Here is a 12,500-nt window from a genome sequence, read left to right on the forward strand (position 1 = left end):
AAAACATTCTGTCTGTGGTGACTGCAGTTCTGTCTGTATTGGGGAGGGGGAAACATTCTGTCTGTGGTGACTGCAGTTCTGTCTGTATTGGGGAAAGGAATACATTCTGTCTGTGGTGACTGCAGTTCTGTCTGTGTTGGGGAGGGGAAAACATTCTGTCTGTGGTGACTGCAGTTCTGTCTGTATTGGGGAGGGGAATACATTCTGTCTGTGGTGACTGCAGTTCTGTCTGTGTTGGGGAGGGGAAAACATTCTATCTGTGGTGACTGCAGTTCTGTCTGTATTGGGGAGGGGAAACATTCTGTCTGTGGTGTCTGCAGTTCTGTCTGTATCGGGAGGGGAAAACATTCTGTCTGTGGTGACTGCAGTTCTGTCTGTGTTGGGGAGGGGAAAACATTCTGTCTGTGGTGACTGCAGTTCTGTCTGTATTGGGGAGGGGAAAAAATATTTCTGTGGTGTCTTCAGTTCTGTCTGTGTTGTTAAATGTATTTTATTTTAAAGTATTTATATTGTAAAGTAACAAACAAGTTATATAAACCTTTTTTTAAATGTTTTTTTTAAAAAGGCTGACCGCAAATATACACCAGTCACATCTCAATCAACCAATCGACAAATCGACAAATCTACCAATCGACCAATCATCAACCAATCAACCAATCAACCAGCCAACCAGCCAACCAGTCAACCAAGGGGAAGGGGGGAGTGAGTGATAAAGGAGAAGAAGTGACACAACAAATCTTATAAATGATATTGATTAAGTGATACAGTAAAACATAGATAATCATGGATAAAGTGATATAGTAAAACAGAGATAATCATGGATAAAGTGATATAGTAAAACAGAGATAATCATGGATGTCACCTTCTTCCCGTCCGACAGGTAGGACTGATGGATTGATTGGTTGATTAGTGTGTGTGTGTGTGTCTGTGCTTCCATGTTAGTGTTTATGTGTGCGTGAGCTCGTGTGTGTTCATGTGTGTATGTTGTGTGCGTGTGAGCGTTTGTGTGTGTGTGTGTCCAGCGGTCAGTCCCACCTGTCGAAGGGAAAGAAGGTGACGTCCATGGTGCATGAAGACTTGTAGCTGGCCGGAGGGGTCCACCTGATTGTCCCGTCTGACCTCACGATGGCTTTGGTCATCAGAGAGCCCTCGAAACGCCCGTCAGCACTGGGGGGGGGGGTAAGGAGAGGGAGGGAGGGAGGGGAGGTGTGAGGAGAGGGAGGGAGGAGAGGTGTGAGGAGAAGGAGGGAGGGAGGGGAGGTGTGAGGAGAGGGAGGGAGGGGAGGTGTGAGGAGAGGAGAGGGAGTGAGGGAGGGAGGGAGGTAGGGAGTGGTGAGGAGAGGGAGGGGAGGTGTGAGGAGAGGGAGGGAGGGGAGGTGTGAGGAGAGGAGAGGGAGTGAGGGAGGGAGGGAGGTAGGGAGTGGTGAGGAGAGGGATGGGAGGGAGGAAGGAAGGGAGGGAGGGGAAGTTAGTTGGTGAGTTGTGTTTATTAGACACTTTTTAAAGCACACAACAAAAGACGATGAGCCTATTGAAAAGAACCAGCTGAACTTTTCAGGATGCTGCGTGTTAGTGCTGGTTTTTCTAAAACAATACTAGATTATAACAGACCTCCATGCTAACCCTGCTAAAATGAATGAGTATAATATACCTCCATGCTAACCCTGCTAACATGAATGAGTATAATATACCTCCATGCTAACCCTGCTAAAATGAATGAGTATAATATACCTCCATGCTAACCCTGCTAACATGAATGAGTATAATATACCTCCATGCTAACCCTGCTAACATGAATAATTATAATAGACCGCCATGCTAACCCTGCTAACATGAATGATTATAATAGACCTCTATGCTAACCCTGCTAACATGAATGATTATAATAGACCTCCATGCTAACCCTGCTAACATGAATGATTATAATAGACCTCCATGCTAACCCTGCTAACATAAATGATTATAACAGACCTCCATGCTAACCCTGCTAACATAAATGATTAGAACAGACCTCCATGCTAACCCTGCTAACATAAATGATTATAATATACCTCTATGCTAACCCTGCTAACATAAATGATTATAATATACCTCTATGCTAACCCTGCTAACATAAATGATTATAATAGACCTCCATGCTTACCTTGCTAACATAAATGATTATAAAAGACCTCCATGTTAACCCTGCTAAGATGAATTAAGTGAAGAGGAAGAAAAGTCGTCAGAAGTACTATGTTATACACTATGTTATAAATTAGAGTGAAGAGTTGTCTTACAAGTGTCTAAACTGTAAAGCAGGTTCTAAGAAAGCATTCATTGATTTTTCAGGGACAATAAAGTATCAAAGAAAGTCTGAAAACACAGCGCTGAGCCCATAGGAAGCAGGAAGTAGTGTGCACTCACTTCTCATAGAGGACGATGTCTGGCAGCCATATTGTTTCAGAGGGAACTCTGATAGAGGTGATTCCTCCATACTCATCTGGGTTCCACTGGAGCTTCACATCGACCCACTCCTACAGAACATAGAACATTATATCATAACAATATACCATTACATTATAACATAACATTACAACATAACATTATACCATAACAATATACCATTACATTATAACATAACATTACAACATACCATTATAACATAACATTATACCATTACATAATAACATAACATTACAACATAACATTATAACATAACATTACATTACAACATAACATTATACCATAACAATATACCATTACATTATAACATAACATTACATTATAACATAACAATATAACATTACATTACAACATAACATTATACCATAACAATATACCATTACATTATAACATAACATTACAACATAACATTCTAACATAACAATATACCATTACATTATAACATAACATTACACCATAACATTATAACATAACATTATACCATTACATTATAACATAACATTACAACATACCATTATAACATAACATTATACCATTACATTATAACATAACATTATACCATTACATTACAACATAACATTATACCATAACAATATACCATTACATTATAACATAACATTACAACATACCATTATAACATAACATTATACCATACCATTATAACATAACATTATACCATTACATTATAACATAACATAACAACATACCATTATAACATAACATTATACCATACCATTATAACATAACATTATAACATTATAACATAACAATATACCATTACATTATAACATAACATTATACCATTACATTATAACATAACATTATACCATAACATTATAACATAACAATATACATTACATTATAACATAACATAACAATATACCATTACATTATAACATAACATTATACCATTACATTATAACATAACATTATACCATAACATTATAACATAGCAATATACATTACATTATAACATAACATAACAATATACCATTACATTATAACATAACAATATACCATTACATTATAACATAACATTATACCATTACATTATAACATAACATTACACCATAACATTATAACATAACAATATACATTACATTATAACATAACATAACAATATACCATTACATTACAACATAACATTATAACATAACAATATACCATTACATTATAACATAACAATTTACCATTACATTATAACATAACATTATAACATAACAATATACCATTACATTATAACATAACAATATACCCTTACATTATAACATAACAATATACCATTATATTATAACATTATAAAATAACAATATAACATTACAATATACCATTACATTACAACATAACAATATAAAATAACATTATAACAAACTACAGTCATCAGCTGATTGGTCCTTACCTGTCATAGCCTTACATAAGTAGTCATCAGCTGATTGGTCCTTACCTGTCATAGCCTTACATTAGTAGTCATCAGCTGATTGGTCCTTACCTGTCATAGCCAGACATTAGTAGTCATGAGCTGATTGGTCCTTACCTGTCATAGCCAGACATTAGTAGTCATCAGCTGATTGGTCCTTACCTGCCATAGCCAGACATTAGTAGTCATCAGCTGATTGGTCCTTACCTGTCACAGCCAGACATTAGTAGCCATCAGCTGATTGGTCCTTACCTGTCATAGCCAGACATTAGTAGTCATCAGCTGATTGGTCCTTACCTGTCATAGCCAGACATTAGTAGTCATCAGCTGATTGGTCCTTACCTGTCATAGCCAGACATTAGTAGTCATCAGCTAATTGGTCCTTACCTGTCATAGCCAGACATTAGTAGTCATCAGCTAATTGGTCCTTACCTGCCATAACCAGACATTAGTAGTCATCAGCTGATTGGTCCTTACCTGTCATAGCCATACATTAGTAGTCATGAGCTGATTGGTCCTTACCTGTCATAGCCTTACATTAGTAGTCATCAGCTGATTGGTCCTTACCTGTCATAGCCAGACATTAGTAGTCATCAGCTAATTGGTCCTTACCTGCCATAACCAGACATTAGTAGTCATCAGCTGATTGGTCCTTACCTGTCATAGCCATACATTAGTAGTCATCAGCTGATTGGTCCTTACCTGTCATAGCCAGACATTAGTAGTCATCAGCTGATTGGTCCTTACCTGCCATAACCAGACATTAGTAGTCATCAGCTGATTCTTCTCATCCTGTCAGAACAAGAAGAGCAGAGAAGGAATATGCATGATGAACAATGTCTGCATTACTAAAAGCAAAGTTTCTGATGAAAGACAGAATGCATGATTAGAAGTTGAAGAAGTTTGGAAGGATGTCAGTCAAATTAGACTGGAGTGAAAATCCATGGCACACATGTCATGGTGTCTCTGTGTCCCAGAAAGGCAGTGGGGCAGAATGACTGAATGTCTACCTGACTGAATCAATGGTCAAAGGTGGGTTTTAGGCAGATTGGTGCATTTTGGTTAAATGACCACAAGGTGGCAGTATGTAGTCATTACAGGAATGTGAGAGAGGAGTGTGTGACTGACTCACAAGGACTAGGAACAAATGTGGTTCACACAGTTGTGTGTTTGTGATGTTAGAGACAGGGACAGAGAACAATTTAGAGAGAGAGAGTGGTCTTGTGTGTGTGTGTGTCTGTGTGTGTCTGTGTGTGCGTGCTCGTTTGTGTGTGTGTCTGTGGAGGTCAGTGTAAATAATGGATGCTATCTAGCTCCTCTCGGCCCAATGGTCCCATTAGAGACATAGAGAGAGAGAGAAAGAGAGAGAGCAAGAGGGTGAGAGAGAGGACACTTTAAAACCTCCTCTACCTCCTCTCTCTTCTTCTCTCCCCCCTTTCCTCACTCCTTCCTCTCAGAGTAACCATATTTTCTCCTATCCTTTACTCCTCCCTCCTTCTAGGATAACCCTCGCTCCACTCTCCTCCTCTCCTCCCTGTATTTTCCCTTGCTGTTAAATTAACCACCTTTCTCTCATTTCCCCTCCTTCCTTTTACCTCTCTTCCTGTCCTCCTCCTGTCTTCCCTTCTTCTCAAGAAACCTCCAGTAACCAACTCCACCAGACAGAGAAACGAGGAAAGAGAGAGAGGGTATAGGAAGATGGCAGAGATGTCCATAATGCTGAAATGTACCGTAAGACAGTAGGACAGATCGGGACCATGGTAAGACAGTAGGACAGATCAGGACCATGGTAAGACAGTAGGACAGATCAGGATCATGGTAAGACAGTAGGACAGATCAGGACCATGGTAAGACAGTAGGACAGATCAGGATCATGGTAAGACAGTAGGACAGATCAGGATCATGGTAAGACAGTAGGACAGATCAGGACCATGGTAAGACAGTAGGACAGATCAGGACCATGGTAAGACAGTAGGACAGATCAGGATCATGGTAAGACAGTAGGACAGATCAGGATCATGGTAAGACAGTAGGACAGATCAGGATCATGGTAACACATTAGGACAGATCAGGATCATGGTAAGACAGTAGGACAGATCAGGACCATGGTAAGACAGTAGGACAGATCAGGATCATGGTAAGACAGTAGGACAGATCAGGACCATGGTAAGACAGTAGGACAGATCAGGATCATGGTAAGACAGTAGGACAGATCAGGATCATGGTAAGACAGTAGGACAGATCAGGACCATGGTAAGACAGTAGGACAGATCAGGATCATGGTAAGACAGTAGGACAGATCAGGACCATGGTAAGACAGTAGGACAGATCAGGACCATGGTAAGACAGTAGGACAGATCAGGATCATGGTAAGACAGTAGGACAGATCAGGATCATGGTAAGACAGTAGGACAGATCAGGATCATGGTAACACATTAGGACAGATCAGGATCATGGTAAGACAGTAGGACAGATCAGGACCATGGTAAGACAGTAGGACAGATCAGGATCATGGTAAGACAGTAGGACAGATCAGGACCATGGTAAGACAGTAGGACAGATCAGGATCATGGTAACACATTAGGACAGATCAGGATCATGGTAAGACAGTAGGACAGATCAGGATCATGGTAAGACAGTAGGACAGATCAGGATCATGGTAAGACAGTAGGACAGATCAGGATCATGGTAAGACAGTAGGACAGATCAGGATCATGGTAACACATTAGGACAGATCAGGATCATGGTAAGACAGTAGGACAGATCAGGACCATGGTAAGACAGTAGGACAGATCAGGACCATGGTAAGACAGTAGGACAGATCAGGATCATGGTAAGACAGTAGGACAGATCAGGACCATGGTAAGACAGTAGGACAGATCAGGATCATGGTAACACATTAGGACAGATCAGGATCATGGTAAGACAGTAGGACAGATCAGGATCATGGTAAGACAGTAGGACAGATCAGGATCATGGTAAGACAGTAGGACAGATCAGGACCATGGTAAGACAGTAGGACAGATCAGGATCATGGTAAGACAGTAGGACAGATCAGGATCATGGTAAGACAGTAGGACAGATCAGGATCATGGTAAGACAGTAGGACAGATCAGGACCATGGTAAGACAGTAGGACAGATCAGGACCATGGTAAGACAGTAGGACAGATCAGGATCATGGGAAGACAGTAGGACAGATCAGGATCATGGTAAGACAGTAGGACAGATCAGGACCATGGTAAGACAGTAGGACAGATCAGGATCATGGTAAGACAGTAGGACAGATCAGGACCATGGTAAGACAGTAGGACAGATCAGGATCATGGTAACACATTAGGACAGATCAGGACCATGGTAAGACAGTAGGACAGATCAGGATCATGGTAAGACAGTAGGACAGATCAGGATCATGGTAAGACAATAGGACAGATTAGGATCATGGTAAGACAGTAGGACAGATCAGGATCATGGTAAGACAGTAGGACAGATCAGGATCATGGTAACACAGTAGGACAGATCAGGACCATGGTAACACAGTAGGACAGATCAGGACCATGGTAACACAGTAGGACAGATCAGGACCATGGTAACACAGTAGGACCGATTAGGATCATGGTAACACAGTAGGACAGATCAGGACCATGGTAACACAGTAGGACAGATCAGGATCATGGTAAGACAGTAGGACAGATCAGGATCATGGTAACACAGTAGGACAGATCAGGATCATGGTAAGACAGTAGGACAGATCAGGATCATGGTAAGACAGTAGGACAGATCAGGATCATGGTAACACAGTAGGACAGATCAGGACCATGGTAACACAGTAGGACAGATCAGGACCATGGTAACACAGTAGGACAGATCAGGACCATGGTAACACAGTAGGACCGATTAGGATCATGGTAACACAGTAGGACAGATCAGGACCATGGTAACACAGTAGGACAGATCAGGACCATGGTAACACAGTAGGACAGATCAGGACCATGGTAACACAGTAGGACCGATTAGGATCATGGTAACACAGTAGGACAGATCAGGACCATGGTAACACAGTAGGACAGATTAGGATCATGGTAAGACAGTAGGACAGATCAGGACCATGGTAACACAGTAGGACCGATTAGGATCATGGTAACACAGTAGGACAGATCAGGACCATGGTAACACAGTAGGACAGATTAGGATCATGGTAAGACAGTAGGACAGATCAGGATCATGGTAACACAGTAGGACAGATTAGGATCATGGTAAGACAGTAGGACAGATCAGGATCATGGTAACACAGTAGGACAGATCAGGATCATGGTAAGACAGTAGGACAGATTAGGATCATGGTAAGACAGTAGGACAGATCAGGATCATGGTAAGACAGTAGGACAGATTAGGATCATGGTAAGACAGTAGGACAGACCAGGACCATGGTAAGACAGTAGGACAGATCAGGACCATGGTAAGACAGTAGGACAGATTAGGATCATGGTAAGACAGTAGGACAGACCAGGACCATGGTAAGACAGTAGGACAGATTAGGATCATGGTAAGACAGTAGGACAGATTAGGATCATGGTAAGACAGTAGGACAGACCAGGACCATGGTAAAACAATAGGACAGATCATGACCATGGTAAGACATTAGGACAGTTTAGGATCATGGTAACACATTAGGACAGATCAGGATCATGGTAACACATTAGGACAGATCGGGATCATGGTAAGACAGTAGGACAGATCAGGATCATGGTAACACATTAGGACAGATCAGGATCATGGTAACACATTAGGACAGATCGGGATCATGGTAAGACAGTAGGACAGATCAGGACCATGCTAAGACAGTAGGACAGATCAGGATCATGGTAACACAGTAGGACAGATCAGGACCATGAAAAGACAGTAGGAAAGATCAGGACCATGGTAAGACAGTAGGACAGATCAGGATCATGGTAACACAGTAGGACAGTTTAGGATCATGGTAACACAGTAGGACAGATCAGGATCATGGTAAGACAATAGGACAGATCAGGATCATGGTAAGACAGATCAGGACCATGGTAAGACAGTAGGACAGATCAGGACCATGCTAAGACAGATCAGGACCATGGTAAGACAGTAGGACAGATCAGGACCAGGGTAAGACAGTAGGACAGATCAGGACCATAGTAAGACAGTAGGACAGATCAGGACCATGGTAAGACAGTAGGACAGATCAGGACCATGGTAAGACAGTAGGACAGATCAGGACCATGGTAAGACAGTAGGACAGATCAGGACCATAGTAAGACAGTAGGACAGATCAGGACCATGGTGAGACAGTAGGACAGATCAGGACCATGCTAAGACAGATCAGGACCATGGTAAGACAGTAGGAAAGATCAGGACCATGGTAATACAATAGGACAGATCAGGATCATGGTAAGACAATAGGACAGATCAGGACCATGGTAAGACAGTAGGACAGATCAGGACCATGGTAAGACAGTAGGACAGATCAGGACCATGGTAAGACAGTAGGACAGATCAGGACCATGGTAAGACAGTAGGACAGATCAGGACCATGGTAAGACAGTAGGACAGATCAGGACCATAGTAAGACAGTAGGACAGATCAGGACCATGGTGAGACAGTAGGACAGATCAGGACCATGCTAAGACAGATCAGGACCATGGTAAGACAGTAGGAAAGATCAGGACCATGGTAATACAATAGGACAGATCAGGATCATGGTAAGACAATAGGACAGATCAGGACCATGGTAAGACAGATCAGGACCATGGTAAGACAGTTGGAAAGATCAGGACCATGGTAACACAGTAGGACAGTAGCATTTCCTCCAACATCTTCTGCCCTGGCGAACATCATCCCTCCCTCCCTCCCTCCCTCCCTGCATCCCTCCCTCCCTCCCTCCCTCTCTCCTCTCCTTCCCTCTCTCTTCCCCATGAATCTCTCTCCCCCACCTCCATCCCTCCTTCCTCCCTCCCTCCATCTCTCTCTCTGTCTGATTTGTGAGGATGAGGTGATGGTATGTGACTGTTCAGAGTATTCTTCTCCCAGGGGACAGTAAGGCGTGTGAGTTCTCACCACGTCCACCAGCTGTGAGATCTTGAGTCCGAATCGTACTGTGATGGTGTCGTTAGCGTGCAGAACAGGTCGGACCCATTTCTGATACCCTCTAAACAGGTTCCTCAACAAGGCATCCTCCATCTCAGCCAGAGACATAAACTCCTCTGGAGCTATAGAGAGAGGGAACGAGAGAGAGAGAGAACGAGAGAGAGAGAGAGAGAGAGAGAGAGAGAGAGAGAGAGAGAGAGGAACATTTAGAGAACAGTAGGGAGAGAGAGAGTGAGGAGAGAGAGAGAGGAACACATTTAGACCAAACCAAATCATGAGAAACTAAAAAGATAATTACTTGACACATTGGAAAGAATTAACAAAAAAACTGAGCAAACTAGAAAGCTATTCAGTGGCAGAATCCCTGACCACTGTGACTGACCCAAAAGGAAAGCTTTGACTATGTACAGACTCAGTGAGCATAGGATTGCTTTTGAGAGAGGCTGATGTAGGCAGACCTGGCTTTCAAGAGAAGACAGGCTATGTGCTCACTGCCCACAAAATGAGGTGGAAACTGAGCTGCACTTCCTAACCTCCTGCCAAATGAATGACACATATTTCCCTCAGATTACACAGACCCACAAAGAATTTGAAAACAAATCCGATTTTGATAAACTCCCATATCTACTGGGTGAAATACCACAGTGTGCCATCACATCAGAAAGATTTGTGACCTGTTGCCACAAGAAAAGGGCAACCAGTGAAGAACAAACACCATTGTAAATACAACCCATGTTTATGTTTTTTTTTTCCCCTTTTAACTATTTGCCCATCGTTACAACACTGTATATATAAATAATATGACATTTGAAATGTCTTCATTCTTTTGGAATTTTTGTGAGTATAATGTTTACTGTTAATTTTTATTGTTTATTTCACTTTTGTTTATTATTTATTTCACTTGCTTTGGCAAATATCCCATGTCAATAAAGACCTTTGAATTGAATTGAGAGGGTTAGGGAACAAGGAAAATGTCTTTATAGAAACAAAACCAAAGCAACAGAGAAAGGGTCTCAGTAGGGTATTCAGAGAGAGAGAGTACAGCATGAACACACACACACACACACACACACACACACACACACACACACACACACACACACACACACACACACACACACACACACACACACACACACACACACACACACACACACACACACACACACACACACACACACACACACACACACACACACACACACACACACACACACAGAAAGAGAGACAGCTGGCCATGGCTCAGAGAACACATCTGAGCTCCCCAGACTGACGAAATGATCACGCTGACATGATCACTTCGGACAAGGAGACGATCGCCCAGGAATTCTAGTCGAGCACAGAGCGACATGTTCACTCATCCACTGGACATGACACGGTGAAGCACTAAAATCCTGTCCTAACATATTATATACAGTACTGCCTCACAATATGAAGGAAGCAGGAAGTACATGTTTCATTTCCTTTACCTAAAAATACATGTGGAGCTCAGACTGACTAATTCCTTGTGTGTGTGTGTGTGTGTGTGTGTGTGTGTGTGTGTGTGTGTGTGTGTGTGTGTGTGTGTGTGTGTGTGTGTGTGTGTGTGTGTGTGTGTGTGTGTGTGTGTGTGTGTGTGTGTGTGTGTGTGTGTGTGTGTGTGATGACAAGGACAAAGAGACAGAGGGAGCTCATATCATCCTGATGGAAGTGGAGATATGATTAATAAGTGTAGAGAAGTACTAGAGAATAGAGAGTTAAGTACATATAATAACATGACATCATCATCAACCCTTTAGACACCATAGTGGTCAGAATGGTTCTACACTAGAGAGAGATACATACATTCAATGTTACATTACATGGTTCGAGTAGTGAGTGTTACTGTCTATGTTAGTCTTAGCCACAGAGAGCTGAATGATAGTAACTTAACAGACACGCACACACAACCACACACACACATACGGATTGTGTTAAATGCTTTGAGAGCTCACTGGTATTAGTGTGTGGTGTTAGGCTGTGGCTGAGCCCCTGGTGTAGGATAAAGAGAGAAGGATATGGAGTGTGAAAAAATGAACAGAGAGAGGGAGGGATATGGAGAGAGCAGATAAGAGGAGGACAGAAACAGAGGGACCCGAAACACTAGCCTCACATTTCCACATTTATTGTCTCTGAGACAGAAGAAAGAGAGAGGGGAAAAAGGAGAGCGAGAGAGAGGCAGAGAGAGAGAGAGGAAGAAGGAGAGCGAGAGAGAGAGAGAGGCTGAGAGAGAGGCAGAAAGAGAGAGAGAGAGGGAGGCAGAGAGAGAGGCAAAGAGAGAGAGAGTGGAGCAGAGAGCGAGGGAGAGAGAGAGAGAGGGAGGGAGGCAGAGAGCGAGAGAGAGGCAGAGAAAGAGAGGCAGAGAAAGAGAGAGAGAGGCAGAGAAAGAGAGAGAGAGGCAGAGATACAGAGACAGAGAGAGAGAGAGAGAGATGAACGCTGTAAGAAGCCCAGCATGTGTTGTTTACGAGTCTGCCATTCTTTTAATTGACTAAAGGAGACTGACTC

The 12,500-nt window shown here is 42.4% G+C and overlaps 1 protein-coding gene across 1 annotated transcript in view; it reads right to left on the minus strand.

Annotated features, from left to right (window-relative positions):
• Positions 1–69: 69 nt before the first annotated feature.
• Positions 70–12,500, minus strand: part of LOC129842085 (neuronal acetylcholine receptor subunit non-alpha-3-like) — a 20,595-nt gene continuing 8,164 nt past the window's right edge. Inside the window, exons 2-5 of the mRNA XM_055910476.1 lie at positions 9,945–10,096; positions 4,607–4,651; positions 2,404–2,513; positions 70–1,167 (exon numbers count right to left, since the gene is read on the minus strand). Of these exons, the coding sequence (XP_055766451.1) occupies positions 1,026–1,167; positions 2,404–2,513; positions 4,607–4,651; positions 9,945–10,096 (449 nt within the window). The 3' untranslated portion in view covers positions 70–1,025. The remainder of the gene's footprint in view (positions 1,168–2,403; positions 2,514–4,606; positions 4,652–9,944; positions 10,097–12,500) is intronic.

The sequence above is a fragment of the Salvelinus fontinalis genome, unplaced genomic scaffold (assembly GCF_029448725.1).
Source record: "Salvelinus fontinalis isolate EN_2023a unplaced genomic scaffold, ASM2944872v1 scaffold_0011, whole genome shotgun sequence".
In the NCBI taxonomy this organism is placed as follows: Eukaryota; Metazoa; Chordata; class Actinopteri; order Salmoniformes; family Salmonidae; genus Salvelinus; species Salvelinus fontinalis.